General features: G+C 40.5%; 1 protein-coding gene across 4 annotated transcripts in view; it reads left to right on the top strand.

Annotated features, from left to right (window-relative positions):
- Positions 1–21363, top strand: part of PBLD (phenazine biosynthesis like protein domain containing) — a 44403-nt gene extending 23040 nt beyond the window's left edge. The window contains exons 3-11 of one of the 4 annotated variants that reach the window (XR_005357907.1): positions 10306–10405; positions 10773–10871; positions 13688–13797; positions 13884–13913; positions 16325–16413; positions 16668–16846; positions 18881–18942; positions 19295–19357; positions 20452–20512. Coding sequence is in view for 3 of the 4 variants with exons in the window: in XM_038534130.1 (XP_038390058.1) it covers positions 10306–10405; positions 10773–10871; positions 13688–13797; positions 13884–13913; positions 16325–16413; positions 16668–16846; positions 18856–18942; positions 19295–19357; positions 20452–20564 (870 nt within the window). In the remaining variant the exon portion in view is untranslated. Of the gene's footprint in view, positions 1–10305; positions 10406–10772; positions 10872–13687; positions 13798–13883; positions 13914–16324; positions 16414–16667; positions 16847–18855; positions 18943–19294; positions 19358–20451 lie in introns of all 4 variants that reach the window. The other 3 variants (XM_038534130.1, XM_038534131.1, XM_038534132.1) reach the window with 3 other exon arrangements.
- The last annotated feature ends 5372 nt before the right edge of the window (positions 21364–26735 follow it).

Here is a 26735-nt window from a genome sequence, read left to right as displayed (position 1 = left end):
TGACCTGAGCTGAAATCAAGAATCAGACTCTTAACCTACTGAGCCACCTATGTGCTCCACCCAAGGACTTTAAAATTCCTATGTCAGGGGAACCTGGGTGGTTGATTCATTTAAGCATCTGGTTTTGATGCTTTGGCTCAGGTTCTGGGATAAAGCCCCACATGGGGCTCTCTCCTCAGTGGGGAGCCGCTTCTCTCTCTTCCCTCTGCTACTCCCGCTGCTTGTGCTCTTTGCTCTCTCTCCGTCAAATAAGTAAATAAAATCTTTTTTTTTTTTTAAGATTTATTTATTCATGAGACACACACACAGAAAGAGAGAGAGAGAGAGAGAGAGAGAGAGAGGCAGAGACACAGGCAGAGGGAGAAGCAGACTCCATGAAGAGAGCCTGATGTAGGACTTCATCCGGGGCCTCCAGGATCACATCCTGGGCCAAAGGCGGCGCTAAACTGCTAAGCCACCCGGGCTGCCCAAATAAATAAAATCTTAAAACAAAATAAAACAAAATTCCTATGCCAGAATCTCTGGAGGTGGGATCCAGGTAGGACTGTTTTTTAAAGCTCCCCAATTAATTCTAGTGTGTTCTCAAGATGATGAATGGCTGAGGTTTTACTAAGATGGGTGAACATTGTTGGTTGAGTCCTTGGTACACTTATTTTTTTCTTCAAGCAGAGCAACAAAATGGTGGAGTCCTCATCTCACCTTAAGAATACATGCATTATGCAACCTTGCAGCTCGCATTTTCCAACCATAAAATGCAGAAAGTAATAAAGTTAACAGGCTTTATCAAGTAACTCAAGAGTTCGGGAGGATTAATGAGAGAATGATTAACAACCAGATTCTAAATTGTGAACTTTCTTTAGAAACAATCTAAATCATGAACTTTCTTTAGCAACTTTCTTTAGGCAAACAACTTCATGTCAAGGAATTGTGGAAATGACTGAAATTGCTTGTCAAGAGTCTTAGTATATTTGTTGCATGTCTCCATGTAATATTCTTGAAGAGTTCTGAAAATAGTTGCAAGTGATTTACATACTCAGTTTTCATCAGATGACAAGAATGAGCATTATTCTTTAGCTTATTCCTTTTACTTCCAGTACATTCACTGCACACCAGAGCCTTTCTCTCTCTCTTCAAATATATTTTATATTATTTATATTTTTGGGAAAACTAGGATATCTTATTAAGCAAGGAACTTAGCATAGTTCAATGCAATATGCTTCTAAGAATGGAAGAAAGAGGGCAGCCCCGGTGGCGCAGCGGTTTAGCGCTGCCTGCAGCTCAGGGCGTGATCCTGGAGACCCGGGATTGAGTCCCACATCAGGCTCCCTGCATGGAGCCTGCTCCTCCCTCTGCCTGTGGCCTGTGCCTCACTGCCTCTCTCTCTCTAGCTGTGTCTCTATGAATAAATAAATAAAATCTTAAAAAAAAAAGAATGGAAGAAAGAAAAAAAAATAAAAAGAAAATAAGGAAGTCCATAATTCAAGGATGCTCTCTGAAGAGTCTCCCAATTCATTTCCAAGCTTTGGACCTGTGGCACCAGGCTAATTTGGTGGCCTATCAGGGAAAACTGAATAGATAATCTAAGGAACAGTTTACTATTTTCCTATTCTGTGGACATGAGAATCCTGTTCTCCTGGAGGCTAATTTGGCATTTTTCCCAATTCATAATCAATAAAAATTCTCGAGTAGGTACAATTTGTGGTTTATGCCATTGGATTCCTTTACCCATGGTTGGACACAGTGGACACCTGAAACACCTAGAGAGAATGCAAGTAAACTTAGGAAAATATCAGAGACAAAAAAAGCACTAACCTTATCATGTTCCCACAGTTTAGTAGGTGTTTAGCTTGTCATTGCCATATTCTACAAATATTTATTGACATCTACCACAACCCAGGCTTTGGGGGTAGGGATAGGAAGTACAAAGATTAGTAAATTTGCCTGCCTTTAGGTGCTCAAAGTCTAGGGAGAGAAACAGACATCGAAACCTGATCATCACTTAGTAGTTACCACTGAGGCTAAAAGATCTAATGGTACCGGGTACAATATGGACTCAGAAAACAGAACAATGTTGGATTTTACAGAGGAGAAAATACTTCAGATTTTAAATGAAGGGCTTCAAAGGAATATTCCTTTTTGTTTTGTTTAAAATTATTTAAAAATTTGACTGAAATGAGACTAATCACAAAAAAAATCTTCGTGGACAGACTTAAAGACAAGGCAATTGCACTTTGAGCTGTTTGAATACTTGAAAAAAAAAAGAGTTCTTTTTTTTTTTTTTTCTGATAAAAGACTTTTGGAAGGAAAGGAAAGTAAAAAATTCTAGGTAGCAACATTCCAAGATCTAGAATATTCTAGTTTGTTTTGTTTTCTAGGCAAATCCATTTTTAAAATTTTCACATGAGTAACATATAACACCAAGCAGAAAATAAAAACAGATTAATGGCAAAATGGAACATGGAAGAGATATTTGAAAAAAATATTTAAAACCTCAAAAAATTGGGGCACCTGGGTGGCTCAGTCAGTGAAGTGTCAGACTCTTGATTTTGGCTCAGGTCATGATCTCAGAATTCTTAAATAGAGCCTGGTGTCAAGCTCCATACTACATGGAGCCTGCTTAATATTCTCTCTGCCCTCGTTCCCTCCTCGCTCTTGAAAAGAAAAGAAAAGAAAAGAAAAGAAAAGAAAAGAAAAGAAAAAAGAAAAAAGAAAAAAGAAAAAAGAAAAAAAAAAGAAAAAAAAAAAAAGAAAGGGAGGGTTTGGAGGGGGAGGGAATTGAGGAAGGAAGGGCCTTGCCTGTCTTCCGTTCCTGGTCCCTTCCCCTTCCCATCCTTCCAGGTAAGTGTAAAGAAGGAAAGGAGGGGAAAGGAAGGGCAGCCCCGGGTGGCTCAGCGGTTTAGCGCCGCCTTCAGCTCAGGGTGTGATCCTGGAGACCCGGAATCGAGTCCCACATCAGCCTCCCTGCATGGAACCTGCTTCTCCCTCTGCCTGTGTCTCTGCCTCTCTCATGAGTAAATAAATAAAATCTAATTTAAAAAAAAAGAAGGGAAAAACCCTTAAAAAATTGATGGTTTGGGGATGTCTGGGTGGCTCAGTGGTTAAGCCATCTGCCTTTGGCTCAGGGCATGATTCCAAGTCCCCGGATGCAGTCCCACATCGAGCTCCTTGCATGGAGCCTGCTTCTCCCTCTGCCTATGTCTCTGCCTCTCTCTCTCTGCGTCTCTCATGATTATTTATATAAAATCTTAAAAAAAATGATGGTATCCTCAAATGCCCGTTGATTAATTTGACCATAAAGATCATGTAGAGACATGAAAAATGTATAGAAACAATATTTTTTAAAAAAATTTTCAGGGGAAGAGGGACAGAGGGAGAAGGAGAGAGAGAATCTGTAGACAAATAAGTGCTAAACCTTATCATATTGCTCACAGTTTGGTAGGTGTTTAGACTGGTAGGTGCTGGGCATAGAGTCCAATGCAGGGCTTGATCTCACAATCCTGAGATAATGACCTTAGCTGAAATCAAGAGTTGGACGCTTAAGCAACTGAGCCACCCAGGTACCCCTAGAATATATATATTTAAGATTTTATTTATTTGAGAGAGAACAACAGGGAGGGAAAGGGAGAGAGAATCTGAAGCAGACATTGCAGTGAGTTCACAGCCCAATATGGGGCTTGATCCCACCACTGTGAGATCATGACTTGGGTTGATACCAAGAGTTGGATGCTCAATCAGCTGAGCCACTAGATACACACAGGAACAACATTTTAAAAAATGAAATAGATACAGTATTTTGACAGCTGTTAAAAACTACAAGAACTCATAACTAGCTACCTGAAGAGGTCAGAGGGCTGGGGTAGTGCTGAGGATTGTTTACTTTTCTTTAAACCAGCTTTATTTTTATTTTATTTTATATTTTATTTTATTTTTTAGATTTTATTTATTTATTCATGAGAGACACAGAGAGAGAGGCAGAGACACAGGCAGAGGGAGGAGCAGGCTTCATGCAGGGAGCCCGATGTGGGACTTGTTCCTGGGTCTCCAGGATCATGCCCTGGGCTGAAGGTGGCGCTAAACCACTGGGCCACTGGGGCTGCCCTATTTTAAAAATATTTTATTTACTCATGAGACACACACAGAGAGAGAGGCAGAGACAGGCAGGGGAAGAAGCAGGCTCCCCATGGGGAGCCTGATGTGGGACTTAATCCCAGGACCCCAGGATCATGATCTGAGCCAAAGGCAGACGCTCAACCATTGAGCCACCCAGGTGCCTCTGTAAACCAGCTTTAATTAGTGAAAATAACATATCAACAGGAGCAGGGAGCCCATATTTATTCTTCATATTCTAACAAAGCCTCAGGTTGTTTTGTTTTGTTGTTCTTGCTCGTGTTGTTGTGCATATGTGTATGTGTATATGTAGGTGTGTGCTCAGGGTGGTGTTTGTCAACAGCAGCAGTATTGATATTCTGGACCAGGTAGTTCTATGTTGTGTGTCATGCGCAATGTTCGCAGTATCCTGGGCCTCTGCCCACTAGATGACAGCAGTTTTCCCTTCTATCATGACATCAAAAATTGCCCCCAGTTGAGAACCACTGCTTCAGAGGATCTTTTCTAAAGATTTTATTGATTGATTGATTGATTGAAAGAGTAGAACAGGACAGGGGCAGGGTGAAGAGAGAATCTTCCAGCAGACTCATTACCGAGCATGAAGTGATGCAGGACTTGATTGCAAGACCCTGAGATCACGACCTGAGCTGAAACCAAGAGTTGATGCTTAACCTCCTGAACCACCCAGGCACCCCTCAGAGGATCTTTTATAAACAGCAGTTTATTTTTGGGTTTCCCTGTTAAAATTATCCATAAAAACAACTGTGTTGTGTGTCTAGTGTATACATTTATTCCAATTCAGCTGGCATTTACTGGTCATGTACTATGTGCTGGACACTATGCCACGATCAGACATGATATTCCTATATATGCATTTTTATTATTTTAAACACTAACCCAATTATTTCCAGTGACAGCAACGAGGACTGGCTTTGCATTTTTAAAGAGGAATGCCTAGTTTTAGTTCTTAAACTACTTACTGTTCCAGTTTTCCTGGTTAAATTTAGAGGGTAACAAAAGCCTTTTTTTTTAAGCCTCTTTGTAGCTTGGTGTGTTATATAATTTAAGAAAAACGAGCATATAGTAATACTGTGTTCAGTTTCTGCTTTAACTCATTTGGGGAAGCTTTTGATGCAGTGGCCACTTCCAAACTTGGTACCCTTCCATTGAGGATCACTGGCTCTGTGTGCCTACACTGGGTGAGAGGCTCCTGGGGGTTCTAGGGAATTCCAAAGTCATATTTCATTTTTATACGCAGAAAAGGAATGTTAAAGAATGCAGAGAAGATTTTTCCCAGCCATTGAAAGGTTTCCTCTTGCCTGGTATTTGATGAAAAAGAGCAATAAAAGGGAGGGGGAGATGCTGATGTGGGAATTTCTACTTCATTGGCTACTAGAACATAACCCTCAGCTTTGGGAGCAATAACTTCAGGCAAGTTCAGCCAGATACTGTGCTAAATTGCTTTTTATATATTCTCTCACTTTACCCTTACATCACTCTAAGAGTAGGGTTTGTTTTTGTTTTTGTTTTTTGACTAGGCTCCACACCCAGCATAGGTCCCAATGCAGGGCTTGAACTCAACAACCCTGAGATCAAGAGCCAGACATTCAACAAACTGAGCCACCCAGGCACCCCTAAGATCAGGTCTTATTATCCTCATTTTACAGATGAGAAGACAGAGGCAGAGGCAGGATAAATGATTACCTAAGTGGCTGACTTCAGGATCCCACAGCCCATGCTTTTAACCCAACATACTACCAGACTAGATGTCCTCCCCTTTTATATTGTCTCAATGGACTCTTTACTTCCCAGTTGGTAGCATGCATTGCTTTTGTTGTAATTCATTCAATGCCTGTCTTCCTCACTAGACTGCACATTCTATGAAATCTTAACCTATTCTAACTTACTCTATGACACATGGCCTGGCACATGAGAGTCACTAAATAGCTATCTCTTAAGTGAAAATAAATATGTTAATTAAATTATGGTAAGATCTCTTTCTAAGAGTTCTAGCTGACTAACAACTAGTGATCTCTTACTGTTATTGGTAAGCAGGGTGTGCAAAGTGGTGGTGAGCTTTGGGTTCTATGATGGAGCTGGAGAGACTAGGCACCCATGAGAATCATCAGAAACAAGATGGCCTACAGTTTGAGGGCTACATTGTTGTGGACATAATTTCAAAATAGGAAATCCATGTGCTTCAGAAGGAATCTCCCATTTCTTCCTGGATGATTTAGAACTTTCTATATCTGGGGTGCCTGGGTAGCTCACTCTGTTCATCGTCTGCTTTCTGCTCAGGTCATGATCTCAGGATCCTGGGATCAAGCCCCACATTGGATCCTGGGGATTGAGCCCCTGCTCATGGGGGAGCCTGCTTTTCCCTCTCCCTCTGCTGCTGTCCCTGCTTGTGCGCATGCTCTCTCTCTCAAATAAGTAAACAAAATCTAAAAAAGAAAGAAAGAAAGAAAGAAAGAAAGAAAGAAAGAAAGAAAGAAAGACGAAAGAAAGAAAGAAAGAAAGAAAGAAAGAAAGAAAGAAAGAAAGAAAGAAAGAAAGAAAGAAAAAGAAGTGCTTTTCCTTTGCTGGGATCTATCTACAGCAGAGGGACAAATGATCAAGGACTGATAACAGGATGATCATGTTTAGACTGTCATATTTCCAAGCTGCCACAAGATGGGAGTATTTTAAAACTTTGCTCTGATTTTCTGATCATTAATGTTTGTGGACCATCTGGTGATTAAACCTGTGTCCCAATGCAGCACACTGGAACTCTGAAAAACAAACACAGCTCTGTCTTTGCTGTTGGAAATTTGACTTATGAGATTGCCAAAAGGAAATGGATATTAAATCAAGAGAATTAACAGTTGTTGGTGTGTAACTGTTATGTGCTGCATTTGAAAATAACTATAATGTAAAATGAAAAGATTATTGCAATGGAAATTCAGTTTTTTGCATGAATGCAGTTTCTTTTGTTAGAGCTTCCAGAGTTGAAGCTTTAGCCTAATGATTGACCATTATCTTGACCTGTAGTTCCACTGTAGAAATTCGTTTGCTTGTGGTGCATATTGCTACTATCAAACTTTCTACGTTTCTGGTCCTTCAGGCAAAAAGCAAGTGTATCTTAAGTGTCCTGGGACAGAAATTACAGTTTTAGAAATTCAAATCGCAATTGGTGTAATACACCAAGGTAGAGAGGACTGAAGAGCTTATGGTTAGTGAAGTGTGTATACTAGTTGATGTGCAAAAAGCCCATTTGCAAAGAAATCTATTCTATTCAGAATAGATGGTGAGCTTGGCTACAACATGGGATACTTTAGTGCTTTTTGAGACTCTTGTCCTAAAGGTGGAGGGAGGGAAGCAATAGACAAGGAAAAGAAGGACAAAGATAGGGAGTTTGGTCAGATTGGAGGAGGAAGGACTGGCAGGCACTGCACGTTTCTGCAGCCATGGTGGCAAATCCAGAAAGACCAACACAGGCTTTTCATTATCACCCCTTCAACTGCCACTGAGGCCTGTGATTGCAGACTCTGCTGTAGGGAATTAATTGGCTTCTAGTTTCTCTCAGGTGTTATATGCCCAGGCACATGGGCCTGTTTCCACACAGAACATTCAATGAGCCAAGAGACATGCTTCTTAACATAGTTGCTTTGTTGGCTGGTCTGTCCAGCATACCCTATACCCTCTACTCAGGTGGACTACTCACTCCCCAAGCCCAGGGGTGACAGGTATTCATGCCACTTCATTCCTACCATCCTAATTTTCCTTACCTCAGTTCACAGAATCCTAGAGTGTCAAAGATTTAACAGAAAGAGAACAGAAGTGAGGTCAAGTGATTTGCCCAAGAAGCATCCCCAATATGAAGCTCTTTGCCCACATTTTCCTGTCCAACTCACCAAAATATGCCCCATTTCTAAGCCCACCTCACAGCTTCATCTTTAAAGTCCTAGATTATTTATTGTAAAAATCTATGTGTCTCAATTACATACCCTCTGCTGTTTCTCACTGTTGCTTTTCGATTCCCTGCCAGGTGCTAGGTCCCTTGAACATGGGGTTGTATCTTATCCACCAGGGCTTCTCAAACTTTAATGTGCACCCAGATAACCTAGAAATATAGTTTAAAAAAAAAAAGGAGAGTCTGATTCAGAAGGTCTGGAGTGGGGCCTGAGACTCTGTATTTCTAACAAATTCCCTTGGTAGTGGTGCTGGTGCTGCTGGCCTAGCACAGCATTTGGTAATTGGCTGATGGCTGCTTTCTCTTAGAAATGCTGAAGGAATCCGTCAAATCTGATAGACATTGGTTTTCCTGTCTGCAGTGTTTTAAAGGGATAATAAAAGTTTGTCTTTGTTATGGGTAGGTAGAGTAGTGTGGCTGGTTAAAGCATGGGTTTCAAAATAAAAGCTAACCTTTACCAAGTACTTACTGTGTGTTAGGCATTGTGAAGAACACTTTATATCATTATTGGATTTAATCTTTGGAAAGAAAAATGTTAAGTAAAACACAAAACCATTGTGTTATGTTTGGGTTATCAGATAATGAAGACCAATTTAAGTCATTTCTCTTTCTCTAGGACTACCGAGTGTCTATAGATTTTGAATACAGTGCTCCTTTAAGAAAAGCTTTGTAAATCCACTAGAATTTTTATATCAGCTGATAGTTTAAAAATCATGACTGATTTCTCACAATAACCACTTATTTTGTGCCTTATATGAGGATGTGGAAAGTGTTTCAAAATAATTTGAATCAACTAAAAGATAATGGATGCTTAACCTATATAAGTCAGATAAGTGAATTATGAATTTATTAGTATAAAGTTATACATCTTATTTCTGGGTTTTGGGGTCTTAAGAATAGTAAATTTGGCCAAAGCAAAAATGCATTTGTCTTGAGAATTCTTTAGAATTCAAAATCTAACTAGTAGCAAGCATTTGTTGATTAAAAAATTTATTTTCGTTCTCTAAAGGAAAACTCATATTTCTGACCCTTTTTTTCTTGAGTTGAGAAAATGTGTGTGTATGTGTATATATGTATTTTTCTGATTTTACAGTAACTCTTTTGTCTAAGTACTGTTGTCTTCATTTTATAGGTGTGGAAACTGAGGCTCCATGAAATTAAATGACTTGTCCACCCTTGCACAGCTACTAGGACTTGACCCAGGATACAAATTCACATCACTTTTTAAACCATTTATTTTGAAAAATTAAAAACTTACAGAAAACTTTTGAGAATGGTACAATGAACATCCATATACCTTTCCTCTTGATTCACTGATTGTTACCATTTACAAAGCCCACATTCTTAGCCACTTTACCATTTATTCAGCATATTGTGACCTTAGAATATTACACAACCTCTCTGTATTTGATTTCTTTATGTGCAAGTAGTTAAAAATATCTATACTGAGTGTTTTAAAAATGAAGATAAAGTGGGGCGCCTGGCTGGCTCAGTTGGTAGAGCATGTTACTCTTGATCTTGGGGTCATGAGTTCAAGCTCCATATTGAACATAGAGCTTATACACACAAAAAAAGTAAAAATGAAGATGTGAGTCCAGCAAATGTTTATTGAGCTGCTACCATTCTGGGATGAATCCAACATATAAGCCAGATAAAAATCAAGATAGCACATTGTATGCCCTCATAAAGTCAGATGTTGGACAACAGACAGTGAAGGGATACACTGGGCAAATTCAGATGGTCTAAGCACTGGGAGAAAACAAAGCCTTTAAAGCAGTCTGGAAGGCTTCCTGGAGGAGGTGACCTCTAACCTGAGGCTTGACTCATGAAAGGGATCGAACCACGTATAGTGGGAGCAGAATGGGCCAGCCTACCCAGAGTGGATGCTGAAGATCTTTTTATTCAACAAGAAAGGGAGATTGTGGAGTTTCCCCTTGTGGAGATTGTTTAGAAGAGAGCACATGCTCTCAGGTAGACCAGATAATAACCTCAAGAAAGGGCTGGCCAGTAGGTTTTCCAGAGTCTGTTCTAGCTTTGTGCATCTATAGCTCCTCACAGAGTGCTACAAGCATAGATTTCTGAGAAACAATCTTTGTAAAAGTGTCTTGACTTCCTTGGCAATTATTTCCCTTTAAGCTTGTAACTGTTAATACTAATAAGCTGTGTTATTAACTAATGGCAGTTGCTGTCCAAGGAAGTCTGATTTGTTTTTCTGGAATCTCAATAAACTTTTGTTTCTAATTTAGAAATTGGATGAAGACGTACATCAAAAAATTGCAAGAGAAATGAACCTCTCTGAAACTGCTTTTATTCGAAAACTGAACCCAACTGACAACTTTACACAAAGTAAATATGCTTTTTTTTTTTTCTTTAAGCCATTCTTGAACAGTAGCAGAAGCTACTTTTCCAGTGGGGGAATGATATTTAAGAGAGATGCCCATATACTATTTGCATACAGACAGGAGAGAAGGTGGGGAGATTCTAATTTGGTTTTGTTCATCTGGGGGAGCCCTAGGATGTTAGATAATTTGAATGTTTCTGCTCCAGATCTGTCACTGGGGAGCCCTAGGATGCTGGCCTAGACTTCACTCCTCCTTCACAGTGTATTTCAGCTATTATTATAGTGAAATATTTAGAAAAGAATAAGAAAATGAAAAGTTTGTGACCACTTGTATGGGAATGATCTTGTCTCTCTTTGGCTTTCCTTCTGAAGGTTCCTGCTTTGGATTGAGGTGGTTTACACCGGCAAGTGAGGTTCCGCTCTGTGGCCACGCTACCCTGGCTTCTGCAGCTGTACTGTTTTACAAAATAAGTAATGTGATTTTCTTTTATGAACCTATAACTGAGCAAATAGCAAATATTTTTAAAAATTGTCACTCTTTGTAATGAATCAAAGTGACTGCTATAAAGACATTGCTGAGTCTATTCATGCCATTCATTACACTGAAACAAATATAGCCCCCGAAACTTTGGCCTTTCTGAGTATGTTCCAGGCCTGTAGGAAAGCCATGGTCATTGTTCCCTAGAACGCCATTTTATTTTTTTATTTTTTTATTTTTTTCGCCATTTTATTTTGAACACGAGCTCTTTGGTGTCTGACCAGCACAGGAAAGGAGCTTGCAAGACCCAATAGGCATCCTACATGATGTGACATTTTGCTCCAAATATGTCCCCACCCACATTCAGACTCATTTCACAAGAGCTTCTTCTTCTTTTTGAAGTAAACCATGCTCAACATGGGGCTTGAACTCACGACCCCAAGATCAAAAAGTCACATGCTCTATGGACTGAGCCAGCCAAATACCCCTCACAAGAGCTTCTTCACTCTGATGTTTAAAGATTCATGAGCCCCGACTATATACATTTTCCTTGTGAAGAAATGAAGCTGCACCGAAATTCTACCAGTTTTCATCTTAGCTACATTTAGTATAATAAAGATTAGGGCTTGGTGGGAATGAGGCAGAAGAGAGATGCCTAGAAACACCTTGTAAGTGGAGATGGAAGCAGCCATGAATAGGTGTAGACAACAAACAAGAACTTAAACAAGGAAATAAACAGGAAGATATGATGGAGTAACTGTAAGGAGAACAGAGTTGGAAAAGGAGGTTCTCTGGGGAGTTACTTAGATAGGGACAATACTGGGAGGTGTTACAGCGCAAGTTTCCCTAGGAAGCACATTGCATGCCAGAAGAACTGTGGGCAGTATTCTTGAGTAAAGAAAGCTGAATAGAACAGAGGGAGAAGTTGAGCTGCAAAGTGGTAGCAACAAAAAAAAGGCATACACCAAATCCACAGGTAGATCTGAAGCTGCGAAGATCCTTCAGGTGGTACAGTTCCAAATAGAAACAAAGCTTCAGGCCTTTATACCCTTCATCGACCAGCCCCTAATGCCCAGAATAGCAGCATGACTTTGGGTAAAGAAGCTCTACTCACCCAAGGGCGATTTGCAGAGTGGGACTCAGCTGAGAGCTATCAGTCATGAACACCCCTGGCAGCTGGGGCAGGGCTGGGTAAAGGAGACAAGGCTTCAGGTTGCACCTGAGAGCAGGTGCCTCCTTAAATGTTGCCTCTGTGTTGCCTTGCCTCACCTGGTCCTAGCCTTCAGAGGGGAAGGTTGAGATGCTGGACAGCAGTATCCACTAGATAACGGGACCTTGAGGTTGAAGAATATGAAGCCACCTGTGCAAAGAATTAGAGTGGGAAGAGGAGCATTTGGGCAGAGGCAGTAGCAAATGCAAAGCCCTGAGGTGTAGTCTGTACACCTGGAGTGGCTGGAGCTCCCTGGGGGTGGCTGGCAGGAGATAACATTGAGGCTCCTCTACAATGTAATCCATTATATGTCTTAACAAGATAATTTTGGTTTCTGTGGATAGGGGACAGAATGAAGGCAGGCCGCTACCCTGAAATATTGTTTAGGAACTCAGTCTTAAAAAGATTTAACTGAAGTTGGATTGAGTGCCTTTTGAAAACTCCACGTTGTTTGGTGTGAGGCAGAGATTTGGAATAATAGCCTTTAGACTGATCTCCCACAGGGTGGTCTTAAGGTTAGATAAGATAAAGTATGGAAAAATGCTTTGCAAATAATGATGTCTTCCACCAATTATAATGAGAAAATTTTATTTATTTATTTATGTATTTATTTAATTCATGAGAGACACAGAGAGAGAGGCAGAGACAGAGGCAGAGGGAGAAGTAGGCTCCATGCAGGGAGCCTGACGTGGGACTCAATCCTGGGTCTCCAGGATCATGCCCTTGGCTGAAGGTGGCGCTAAACCACTGAGCCACCCAGGCTGCCCTATAATGAGAAAAAATAAACTTTGAGTTTTAAAGTATAAATTTTATATTCAGGGAAAGTTAATGAACAATGCCAGATTTCCTTGCCTTTTAGGTATGGTTAAGTTTTACAGAAATATTAAGGGGTAGAAAAGACTTAGGTCACAAATCCGTTTTCACTAAAAATGTTACCCACATTGAGATCAGATAAGTGGTCCAAGTTGTATCAGTAACATGAAGGGCTAGTATATCAGCGTTGTGGTCCAGTCTTTAAATAAAAATTTTTTGTATAGCTTGGTTTATTCAGGGTAAGCTTGATTTGTTTCTAGTAGATTGTTGTTTATAGTTTGTATATTCTGTTTGTCATCCCCTTGGCATATTTTAGACTAGTATTATTTATACAATACAGTATTGCAGGTGGATATTTAAAAATCTGCATTAGAAAACACTATTATATCCCTATGAGGTAGGTTTAATTATTACCCCATTTTATTGATGAGGAAATTGAGGCTTAAGGAGGTTAGGTAATTGCTCAGGGGCACAATTAGTCATTATAATAAGGAGCTGGCATTTGAAGCCTTGCAGTATGATGTCAAGTCCAATCAGTTATGTTCTCTTAAGTGAGAATCCAGTGAGGGCTGTCTCTACTCTGACCCTAGTAACCCAAACCTGAACCTCTCCTCACAGAAAAAGGCAGCATTGCCAGGGAATCTAAGGCAACACAATAGTGATCAAAACAGATGTACAAATATATAACAAAATTAATTTTCCTATTTCTTGATTTCCTTTCATAGAGTTTTCTAATTTACAAAGTAAGAATCCTTTTTTTTTTTTTTTTTTTTTTTTTCTGGCCAGAAAATGTGAATAACACTCTAACCTTTGTCACTCTGAGTGGGGAACTAAAGGCCAGAAGAGCAGAGGATGGTATTATTCTGGATCTGCCTCTTTATCCTGCCCACCCCCAGGTCAGCTCTTTCTTACTATTGCCATGAACTGTATTAATGGACAGCTTTCCTGTTTTACAATGGTCTCATCTTTTTTCCTCATCTAGGACTTCCATGAAGTGGAGGACTTGATAAAAGTAGGTAAAAAAGAATTAAACCTAAGCTCGTGTGATTTGGTCACTTGTTTGAACACAAAGATTCAGTACCATTTGGGTACTGGGTGGCTCAGTTGGTTAAGCATCTGCCTTTGGCTCAGGTTATGATCCCAGGATCCTGGGATTGAGCCCCAGGGTCCTATGATCCTGCAATTGAGCCCTGGGTTGGAGTCCCTGCTCAGCAGGGAGTCTGCTTCTCCCTCTCCCTTTATCCCACCCTCTGCTTGTCCTCTCTCACTTTCTCTCAAGTAAATCAATAAAATCTTAAAAAAAAATTCAATAACATATGATCCCCAAAGATAGGCCTTCTATCAGTATAAATGTTCCCGCATATGCTTGGATGTAAAGTGCATTTGAGGTGTGAATTTTAGTATTGACTCTATTTGGTGAGAAGTTTGAGCAGTTGTCCCTAACTCTTCATTGCCAGCAGTAGCCTCCTGAAGTAAGGGGGAGGAGAGACTGCTGGTGTTGGGCTGAGCATGAAAGCAATAAAAACTGCTGGACAGGGCAGCCCCAATTTCTGTGGTGAAGAATGAGCTGAGGTGAGGGGCTGTGCTTTGATGGAGGGGGGCAGGAAAGCACGGGCAACTTGACAGAGAAGGCAAGATTCATACATAGTCTGGCTTCCTCAAGAGATCTAGGTAGGGGTGGGTCTTCATAACAATAATAACAATCATGCTAATGAATATTTTTGAGAGTCGCCCCTGCGTAGTCCATAGTACTAAGCTTTTCACATGCAACTATCTCATTTAATACTGTCACTGGTTGAAATCGGTGCTACAGTTGTCTTATGGGGATTCCAGAGGGCCAGAGGGCCCGAACAGCCCTGGATGACCTGGGACTTAGTTTGTAGAGAAGGAAGGGCCCAGTCAGGACCAGGGCAAGGGATGCAGTGAGAAAACCAATTCTCACTAAATGACCTATTATGGGTACCACTGGGGTGTTTCTCTGTGAATTTTCAACTACAGCATTTATAATTTCATTAGTGTCTTGCATTATCTACATTTTCAAAGAATAAAAGCAAGCATTACAGATTCCGATTTTACACTCTGCCCCACCTATGTCTTGGGTTTTACGAGACAAGCCAAATTCATAAATGAACTGCTTTAAGCATGTTGACAAGAAAATGGAAAATATCCACTGTATAGACCTTGTTCATGGTAGAAAGAACTTAACATGGTATCTCTAAGCCTCAGGGTCAGCATTGGTAATGGGGTGATGATTAAGGGCTTTTTATCCTGAGTATTGTTATTTTGTGTTCCTAGAAATTGGCAATAAGATTCTCAGCTGAAAATTAGACTTTCAAATTGACATAAGAATCCATGCAGAGGAAGGCTGAATGACCCCTTCGAGAAACTGAAAAGCCCTGAGAACAGATGGGATCTGGCTGCAAGAGATTCCATTTTCAGAGGGAGGGACATTATTTAGTAGTGGTCACAGGAGCAGATAGCCGAGGCACCACCCAAAGTGGAGGGAGTTTTGGCTTTGGGACCTGGAGCATCTCAGTCACTAAAGAAAGTTAGAGAACCTGAAGTGACCTAATGATAGCCAGATAACTACTGTGTAATTTTCATTACTCTACCCACAGCCAGGGGTGGTTCCAGAGGGTGACTTGGAGGGGTTTCCACCCCCTCCTTCCTCATCCCTTTCAGTGCTCCAAGTCAACAAACAATGTTCTAGGTCATGTGCAGTCTTAGGTAAAGGGTGAATCAAGGTATCTTTAGAAAATGTTGCTGTGTTACTGATCTGTAGCATACAATCTAAGTGAAAACAGTGCTTGCCACACAGAGCAGCATTAAGATGAGTGCTGTAGTCCCCACTTCCATTCAAACTGCTGGCCTGGAGACCTTACCATGTAGAATCTTCTAGTTACTGTTGCTGGGACTCCATATATATTATTTCATTTAATCCTCACAACAATGCTAAGAGGTGTGCCTGAGGCCCCCATTTCTACAGACAGTAGACAGTAGTGATTCAGAGTTTTGATGCCAGGACCCCTCAGACCTGGGTCAAGGTGTGTGTGTGTGTGTGTGTGTGTGTGTGTGTGTGTGTGTACGCGTATCCCTGTCCCTGGGCCTAAGTCTTCCTCCTTATTTGTGAGGAAAATGCCCATTTGAAGGATTGTGATGAGGCACATAGTGATACTTATGAACAATGCCTGTCTTTGGCTCTCAGAGGGTAAGCTCAACCCCCTTTAAAGGTCGCTGGTCTCCAGAAAACTGGCCTTCCTTAGGCAATACCTTGAGTTCTGAAACTGAACTAAAACTCTTGGGATTGGAGACATTGGGTGTGCCTGGCATACAGGAAATGCTCATGAGAAGTTGCTCCCCATACAGAAGATCATGATTTGATCCAGGGGGCACTCCTGAGGAGTTTTTGGTCTATCTTCACAGACTGCTATAGGTGACACCCTGGTCCAAGACATTCGCTATTCTCCAGATACCCGAAAGCTCCTTGTCCGACTCAGTGACACTTATAAGAGGTAAACAAGATTTCTGGCTTCATCAGCACTTTGGGGAGGGCTGAGAACTCTATAGCTCTGGCTTTGTGCTATATCCAGTCAAAATGTGATTTATGCAGTCAGAGAGCTTTATTCCCAGGAAGAAAGATATTCTCCTTGCTCTTTCCTCCCCTCCTGCTGAGCTGTTTGGGCAAGCCGCACCCTCTTTTGCTTTATAGACTCTGTGTAGTGGTCTGCGAGATGGGTTGTCTTAATCCATCCCATTTATGAACAAGGTCATTTCTGGAGAACCTGAAGGTGAACACACAAGATCTGTTGCAAGTGGAAAACACAGGGAAGGTGAAAGGACTCATTCTCACCCTTAAAGGAGAGCCTGGAGGGCAGACCCAAACATTTGACTTTTACTCCAGATATTTTGCACCGTGGGTTGGTGTGGCTGAAGATCCTGTAACAGGTACTTTTTGACTTGGATCCTGGGGAGGGTTCAGTGGTAGAGGAGGGTAACAAATAGCTCTATAAGTGCCCTTCACATGACCTTTCAGGTTTTTGAGCTGTTTTTGTTTCCCTATTTCCCCATTCCTTCACTGAAGTCTCATGTGAAAACCACAGAATGAAGGAGGCAGTATAGCAGGGTTGAAACTTCATTCGGACAGCCTGGGTTTGCATCCTAGCTGCTTTACTGTTGACCTTGGGCAAATGACTTAACCTCTTAAAGTTTCTATTTCCCTTGTTGTGATGAGTACCGGATGTTACATGTAAGTGATGAATCACTGAATTCTACTCCTGAAACCAAAATTACACTATATGTTAACTAAGTAAAACTTAAATAAAAAATAAAAAAATAAAAAATAATAATAAAGTTTCTATTCCCTCCCCTATCGAATGTTAGTAATACTTCATAGAGTTATGTAAAAACAATGCATGGTAAGTGCTTAGCCCAGTGCCTGGCACATGATAAGTGCCCAATAACTATTAGCTGTTTTAATAATAATGATGAAACAGTTCCTTGAACCAACACTTCCAGATCTGCCATTTGCAAAATTCAGGGGCCTATGTCCACTATAGTCACAAAGCTATTTTTTTTTTCTTTTTCTTTTTCTTTTTTTCTTTTTTCTTTTCTCTTCTCTTCTTTCTTTTCTTTTCTTTTTTTCTTTTCTTTTCTTTTTTTCCAATGACCAACCTGCATGATCATTGGCACCTAAATAAGATTTGTTTTTTGAAGGATAAGCTCCTGGTATGTAGGTGGGAAATTGGGACAGGGATGGCTTTCCCAGAACTGCCCCAAAGTGGGTGGGATGGGTTTGGGAAGATAGGTACTCAAGATCTACTGGCCAGAAGCAGAGGGATGACATCAAGGATGGGCAAGAATGTGAAGTTTCCTCCTTTCATCCCCTCTGAGAAGAGTGAGCTAAGCAGAAAAAGGGAGGAATGCTTGATGGAAGAGGTTGGTGGATAGGATAGTGGCCAGGGCAGAAGGAGGCTGGGAAGAACCTTTGAGGCTCCAACTCTGGACAAAAGACAGAGGCCGGGATGGTTTTAGGACTTTTACTTAGTCTCTGAGAAAGAAAACATATGAAATTCAAAGCTCAGCAAAGCATTTTTTTTTTAGAGACTCAGGAAAATGCCCAATGACATCCAAACAGTACCACTTGATGCTCCCCCGTGAAAAAGAAGTTTCAAGTAGATTTATATATAGCTGCTTTATGAAGATTTTAATTGGTACAGAGGGCAAGTGTTTTCTCCTGTAATAATGCTTTTCTCAAGTGGGACAGTCTTGGGACAGTGATGATCAGCCATCTCAGCTTGTTGGAGGGATTTCTCAGCATATAGGCCCTTTGGTGCTAACACCAGGACACCCATGGGCGAACTGGGATGATTGGTCACCCTAGATGGAGCTCTTCATGACTTTTAGTAAGTTTTTCTGAAGAAAACTCATCCTTTTCTCTCCCCAAAGACTTTTCTGTCAGTTATTACTTTATATTTTGTTTCTTCATTTTATTTATTTATTAGATTTTAAAAATTTATTTATTCATAAGGGACACAGAGAGAGAGGCAGAGACACAGGCAGAGGGAGAAGCAGGCCCCATGCAGGGAGCCTGACGTGGGACTCTATCCCGGGTCTCCAGGATCATGCCCGGGACCGAAGGCAGCACTAAACCGCTGAGCCACCCGGGCTACCCTGTTTCTTCATTTTAATATCTATTCACTGATATAAAACTAGGCCACAATTGAGTGAAAAAAATACCTCACTAAAAGAAAGTTCATTTGGCATCAAAAGCCTGAAAATGTACGCTTAATGGAAAATTTAACCTTTTGTCAGAGTTCCCAGTTTTCCTTGCATGTTCATCCTAGGAGGAAGGAGATCTTTCCTTTGAAAGATAAAGATTTGGGTTGAAGCCCTCACAGGCTGACAATGAACTGATAGGACAAAAATTATATCCTGCAGTTTACTAATTCAAAAAGATCTATGCACCTGTGTTTATTGCAGCATTATGTACCAAAGCCGAGAGATGGAAGCAACCCAAGTGATGGATGGTAGCTACGCTTGTGGTGAGCATAGGGTAACATACAGAGAAGTTTAATCACTATGTTTTATACCTGAAACTAATGTAATATTGCGTGTCTACTAGACTCAAATTAAAAATTAGAAAAACTTGCAGTTTAATTCAGCTTTCAGAAAGTGTAAAACATAGCAGATATATCACTTGATGGAACTTATTCAGAAATACTGTGTCTTCCTTTCTATGTCCATTCGTAATTTCACACTCTACTGTGGCCATGGCCAACATAATGACTAAGGCATCTAAGGTTTAGTCAAACCACATAGTTGTTTGTGATTGCTTCTAAATTTATAACAGTGTCACTCCTGTTTTTGTATCATAATTTTTCACTTCTTTTTAAGGGTCTGCGCATGCTGTTCTCAGCAGCTACTGGTCCCAGCAACTGGGGAAGAAAGACATGCATGGTAGGGCAGGGTTTTTGTTTTTTTTTCAATTTTAAAAAAATTGCTAACTTTAGGCTAGGATTCCTTCTCATATGTACTATTTACTTGAAGGTGTAATAAAATGTCATGTATCACCCATGTGAAAATGAAAGGTTTTCAATTCCTTCATCTTGAATCCTCTACTTAGAACATCTTCCACCCCTGTCCTTTCCAACACACAGATACACTTCTAATACAGTATACAGTAAGTGTCCAATAAATGTATGTTGAATAAAATTAACTGAATAACTTTGGCTCAGTGAGGTTATTGAGAGTGTGACAAGTTGAAATCAGATGATTGCCAAAGTTCCTTATTGCCATTGCTAGGCACAAGATTGAATCAAACAATTTGCTTTTGAACCAAGTACTCCAGTGATTAATATATTGCTTGGGGGCAGAGAAAATAGATTACAGCCAATGGAGGCTACATAGTCCCAATAATCAAAGTAGGAATCTGACCCTACAGGATGGAAGTCTGACCTAGTGGGAGGGTGAGGCCTCTGTGAGTCTGATTTGGGGATAGCTGGTTGGCTCGTCTTGCTTTAGTGATCCTAGTTACTCCCCTACGCACTGAACTCCAGGAAGGCTGAAGCTGTGCCTCTTTTTTTGCCTGACGTGTGGTTGCTTGATATGCACAACAGGTGAACAAATTCCTTGTCCCTTTTGGAAAGATGAGGCTGTCTCAGGAGGGCCAAGATCACCCCTCTTTATTTATTTAGACTTCTAGTCCATGCCTCTATCTTATCACATGTCCTTGCTTATTCCTAGACGGAAGTGGGGAGGAAACTCTGGGTGGGGTGTGTCTGGGACATTGTGGGAAGTAATAGAGGAAATGACTCAGGAACAAAAGATGTGGAGCTGTGTGTTTTGTGGATCAAATTGTGTTTGTGGCCCCTGGATCCTCAGGAGAACAGAGCAGGCTGGGCAGTATGACAGATGGATGAAGAAATTTATACTTTAAACTGAGCTGGGAGGATTCTGGAACTTATACTAAGAGGTCTTTCACTATGTTTTGTTAATTAGAAAGGGTGAAAAGGAACAATATCAATTTGTGACTTGTTTTATGTTTTCTTTAGCCTTTCAGTGTTCCCGCCGAGGAGGAGAACTGGAGATTTCACTGTGCCCCGATGGACGAGTTGACATTAAGGGTGGCACTGCTATTGTTTTAGAGGGCACTCTGACAGCCTAGATGTGGTCGTGGTTCTTTTGATTCCACTATTTTGCTATTTTGAATGACTAAGTATTTTCTGCATAAAAAGAAATGGAAGTGGCTGCCTTTACCAAACTTGCATAGCAGTTCACTTCATCCTCACATTAGAAATAGAAAAATGAAAACATATTAATGGAAATTTAATCACGCTTTCTAACTAATTCACTAATGGAGTTTTGACTCTACCTGTGAGTGTATTTGCAATGGAAGTAACCAGTAACAAAATAATGTTGTCACCTGATTATGACTACCAATAACACGATGAGGAACAAATTTATGGGGAGTAAGAGCAAACCATTTAAACTCAGGTATGAGTATTTGATAGACTATTTTGTAGTCTTTAAAAAGACCCAATAATCATTTGGAAATATTGAAAAATACTTCATGATATAATTCTAAGAAAGAGAATTCAAAATGTTAGCATTGTTATGTCTGTATACAATATGAATTTATATGGACAAAGATGGGTCATGAAGATAGAAAGGTGAAAGCTATTCATATGTGTGTGTGGACAGGTAAGATTAGGAGTCATTTTAATGCACCTAAGAAATTATTTCCCTTATTGGAACACACTCATGTTCAATAACTAACAATCAGAACATATAACAGAATAACCAATAAAGTCAGAAATTTCAAAAGATGTATGTGTATTAGTGTGGTAGTAAAATTAAACACTAAAAGCAAATGTAATGTCTTTATCTTGATGTATGGCTTTAGAGCTATAGCTTAAAAGGCATTCTTCTCTTACCTTAATAAAATTGGTTTTGGGATGCCTGGATGGCTCAGTGGTTGAGCATCTGCTTTTGGCTCAGGGTGTGATCCCGGGGTCCTGGGATTGAATCCCACATCAGGCTCTCCGCAGGGAGCCTGCTTCTCCCTCTGCCTATATCTCTACTTCTCTCTGTGTGTCTCTCATGAATAAATAAATAAAATCTTTAAAAAAAATAAAATTGGTTTTAACATAGCTTTCAGTTAAATCTGTAATGTTGAATATCTGTTATTGGCTCTGGGATGGGGGCTTTTTCAAGTCATTAATAGTGTTTGTTTAAGGTGATCTCATTGATGGTAATTCTTAGCCATCTCAAAAACTGCAAGCTAATCAGTTAGAAATTCCAATAGTGTCCCAATTTTGTTTTCTATTTTTATTAATTTTTTCTAAGGCATATAACAGTGAATTTATTCTAGCAATAATCTTGTATTTCCCCTAATTTACAGTGAAGTAAACAATGTGAATTGTTAAAGCCTCCAAGCTTTAACTTAATGAGTAACCAATGATCTGCCACATACCTCACAGCTTCTCGCAACTCATCAGTGGATCATGACACCAAGGGTGAGAATTACAGAGGCTTTTCACAAGGTTTTCTCAATCTGGTACTAAATTGTATGAATGATTTTATATAAACGCATAGTTGAAAGGGTCTGAATTTTATCATCCAAATGTATGCTCTTTTAAAAATATTTATTTAAAAAATTACAGTATAATTAATATACAGTGTTATATTAGTTTCAGGTGTGCAATATAGTGATTCAACAATTCTGTATACTCAGAGCTCATCACGATAAGTGTACTCTTAATCTCTTAAATTCTTAATAGATATTTTTGGGATACAAGTTCCTGAGGTGACTCTGCATTCTTTTTTGCATGAAAGTTGTTATTTGAAACATCTGAGTTGACTTTTCATCCTATATTTTAAAGGATTTTTATTTATTTATTTGATAGAGTGTGCAGCAGGGGTGGGGAGGGGCAGAGGGAGAGGGAGAAGTAGACTCCCTGCTGAGTTGAGTCCTCCTCAATCCCAGTATCTTGAGATCATGACCTGAGCTGAAAGTAGATGCTTAACTGAGCCACCCAGGTGCGACTTCATCCTATATTTTAAACTTTATATTAACTTTTATAAGTTACTTTTAAAAAATCGTCCATTTAGAAATGAGCAGTTGAGTCAGAATAGTCAGGGCATAGTCTGATCATATTTACTGTGTTTACTTGGTCAACCTGGTCAAAGACTGAGTGGCTGTAGGGGTCATAGTGCTCCAGAGGGGCAGCCAAGGAAACGGGTGGGGCAGGAGAGGGATACCCAAATGGATAATAAGAAGAAATGAAATGACATCTTTGGGTAGCAGGAGCAAAGAGCTTCTAGAATCAGCATACTGTGCAGAGTGAGTTTTTTGCTGATATAAGTAGGGTGGGTTTGAGGGTGCAGATTTTCCCTTGCCTCTTCTGCTTCTGCACACTTCTTACCTACCTACTCTGATTAAGAGTGGACATAGTGTAATGTGTAGGGAGATTGTTAGAGATGTATCCCAGCACTCAAGTATAATATTGCCATTGCTTGAAACAAGAGCTCCCATCAAAGTTGGCATCCTTGGGTATACTGAGTTAGATTGGGTTATCTTAATGTAGGAAATACCTACAAAATCAGAGGCTTGATATAATAAACTTTTATTTTCACTCCTATCACTTGTCTAGTACAAGTCAGGAGGGGTTCTGTTCCTTGGTCATGCAGTGGCCCAGGCTGATTTTGCATTCTGCTATTTCAACATGAGGCCTCAGGTGCTGCAGCAGGAGGAAAGAGTGTATGGAAGTCTCCCTCTGATTGCCTCAGATGTGATAGGTGTCAATTCTGCTCAAAGCTTATTGGCCAGAACTGATTATATACCCTTATCTAAGAGCAAGGGAACTGAGAAATGTGGGGGAACTCATGGATATATTCTGCATATGGTAAATATAGCTGCCACACCTGGGGAAGTTGTTTAAGCCATTCAGATGGCATGCACTCGGTGGTATTACTTGGGTAAATTCATCACAGACCAGGGACTCAGCGGTGCAGGTTCAGAAGCCTATTATGTAAATGTACCAAGAATGAATCTATCTTTCAGGTGCAGAGTCACATTTACCTATACTGATGTGTAAAACCAGAATGCCAATTTTTTATTTTACAATGAGAAGTTTAATCCTAGAATGGATTAGATCAGAGCATTTTCTCTCCATTTGCATATGTTTGGGAAGCCAAATTATTATTTTTAAAGATTTTATTTATTCATGAGAGAGACAGAGGCAGAGACACAGGCAGAGGGAGGAAGCAGGCTCCTTGCAGGGAGCCTGATGCAGGACTTGATCCCAGGACCCAGGATCATGACCTGAGCCAAAGGCAGACGCTCAACCACTGAGCCACCCAGGTACCCCAGGAAGCCAAATTATAATCAGAAAGTGGCTTTATGAACATGGATCTGAAACAAGGAGAGTCAGCAAAATGGACCTAAATGACAGATATCATCAAGACATAATCTTCCCCACTTTAACGACGTATTAGATTTCCATCGTAATGCATTTAGTTTGCTTGAATTTAACTATATATGCTCTTGGCATGGTTTAATGTTTTTTAGTGTTTAAATATATTTATTTTTAAGACGCCAGTGGTCCCTAATTCAAGCCAACAACTTTATCTAGCACTCAACCAGTGAGGTGGTCCAGCACTAGAAAAAAACTGGCACTATTGAGCTTGTACACTGATATATCAGTCTACTATGCTTTATAAGTTATGTACAGGATTTTCAAGGACATTTTGGACAGCACACAATTTTTGCCTTATGTACTACGTGTGGTAGGTAGCCTGCCTCCAAAATGACTCTCAACAATCCTGCCTTCTGCTACTCAAACCCTTGTGCAGTCTCTACTCCCACATTTCACAAGGTTTGGTCTATGTGACCAAAAGAATATTCAGCAGTGATGGTATGTTACTTCTGAGATTAAGTTATAAAAAACTGCATTTTATGTTTCCATAGATATGTGTATGTGTCTCTTTCTCATCACTTGCTCTGTGAGAAGTCAGCTGCCCCTTGTGACCTTGTGAACTGCCTTAAGGAGACGCTGATCAACAGCCATATGAATGGGCTTGGAAGCAGACAGTCTAGCCCATCAAGACTTGGATGCCTGTAGTCCTGCTGACATTTCGACTGTAGGCTTCTAAAACCCTGAACCAGAGGCACCAGCCTAAGCTGTGCCAAATTTCTGACCTGAAAACTCTGAAATAATAAATGTTTGTTTTTAAATGACTAGGTTATGAGGTAATTAGTTTTATAGCAATAGAGAACGAATACACATGCTACCTATTTAATTTTATTCTGAAAAATTCAAACATATACAAAAGTATGAAGAATATTTAATAGGCTCCCATGAACATATCAGCCAGGTTCAACAATTTCTCACTCATACCCAATTATACCTACTTCTCCTCCCCCTCTGGATTATCATTATTATTTTAAAGATTTTATTGCTTTATTTGAGAGAGAGCATGAGAGGGAGAAGGAGCAGAGGCAGAGGGAGAAGCAGACTCCATGCTGAGCAGGGAGCCCAATGTGGGGCTCGATCCCAGGACCTTCAGATCATGACCTGAACTGAAGGCAGACACTTAACTGACTGAGCCACGCAGGTGCCCCCTTCCCTGCTCCCCCCCCACCCTTTTTAAAAGATCTTATCCTCTGGATTTTTTTGAAGCAAACCCATTGACAGACATCACATATACTTTCATTGGCAAGTATTTCAGTATTTAGCCCTAACATATAAGGGCTTTTAAAGAAAGTAACCATGTCAACTATACCTCAATTAAAAAAAAACAAACAGGGCAGCCCTGGTGGCTCAGCGGTTTAGCGCCGCCCTCAGCCCAGGGCCTGATCCTAGAGACCCGGGATTGAGTCCCATGTCAGGCTCCCTGTGTGAAGCCTGTTTCTCTCTCTCTGCCTGTGTCTCTGCCTCTCTCTCTCTCTCTCTCTCTCTTTCTGTCTCTCATGAATAAATAAATAAAATCTTAAAAACAAACAGTTACTTCAATACCAGTATCACATCTATGGTACACAGACTCTTAAAGTAACCCCATAATTTCTGCTTCTTTGTGTTCATGCCTTTGTATAATCACTTCCCTTTGAGTGTTACTTGCCTCTAAGGCAAAGATACTTTGGGATACATGTGATTATGTGTAAATGATTCCATGATTGTGTTACTCATATAAGGCTGTCACATCAGTCTTGCTGGAATCTCTCCCTTGCTCATTTGGAGGAAGCAAAGTACTGTGTTAGAGAAGCCTTTGGAAGCTGAAGGGAGCCTCTAGCCAACAGCTAGGACCAGAGTGAGGAGGCTCTCAGTCCTACAACAGCAATGAACTGATTTCTACCAACAACCTGAGCGGCGTGGAAGCAGATCTTTCCGTTCAGTTGCAGAGAACCCAGCCCTAACACCTTGATTTCAGCCTTGCAGAGGACCCAGCTAAACCATGCCTGGACTCCTGACCCACCAAAACAGCAAAACAACAAATGTGTGTTGTTTTAAAAGACTAAATTTGTGGTAAATTACACAGCAATAGAAAACCATTATAGCATTTAAGAATTAGAAATCATTACTTAGTATTATTGAATGTCCAGTTAATGTGTCTATTTCCCTGTGTCATATTTTTAAAAATTGGAGATTTCTCCTAGATCCAGCTTGGCTGGGCCTTTCTGATGCTTGTCTCCCTGAACAACCTTTCCCAGGGCTTCCATTGCCAACAGGCCCCGTCTTTCCACTTCAATCAGATCAGATTATAGTCAAGCTATTTCATTCCCTTAATGTTGTCAGACATTGCCCAATACCCCTGAAGTAGGGGCAGGGTGCAAAATCAATCACCCAAGTGAGAACCACAGCTTAATCTGGCCTTGTTTTTTTCCTTCTCTGATATGCTTTTAAAATGTTGTTATATATATATATTTATGGTCTAACTCTCAGAGGTTAGATTATTTGCTTCTTCCAAGTTCTTCAGGGTAGAAATCCCCCTTGCTGTTGGTCCTATGCATTCTGCAAAGTCGGTGCCCAGCTGGGATCTGAATTTGCAGCCTGTGGGTCAGATCTGCTGTTCAGCAATCTGACATGTTTGGTAAAAAGCAATTTGCTGTCTCCTGTGTATTAGACACTGTGCTAGAAGCTGGAGGGGTAGAGAGCTGTAGGATAAGCTGCAAAGAAGATTAGAGAGGGAGCTTACAGAGCTCCTTGGGGACTTTAACTGGGGAGACCAGACTCATCCTTTCATGACAAGATAATGAGCACTTGTGCTGGTCGGTGATTAGGGCCTACATATGGCATAGACACCGAGTACTATGGCATAGCCAGAGGAGTATTGAAGA

The sequence above is a fragment of the Canis lupus genome, chromosome 4 (genome assembly GCF_011100685.1).
Source record: "Canis lupus familiaris isolate Mischka breed German Shepherd chromosome 4, alternate assembly UU_Cfam_GSD_1.0, whole genome shotgun sequence".
Taxonomy (NCBI): Eukaryota; Metazoa; Chordata; class Mammalia; order Carnivora; family Canidae; genus Canis; species Canis lupus.
The sequence above is the reverse complement of the archived record's forward strand: the minus strand, read 5'-3'. Positions and strand labels throughout refer to the sequence as shown.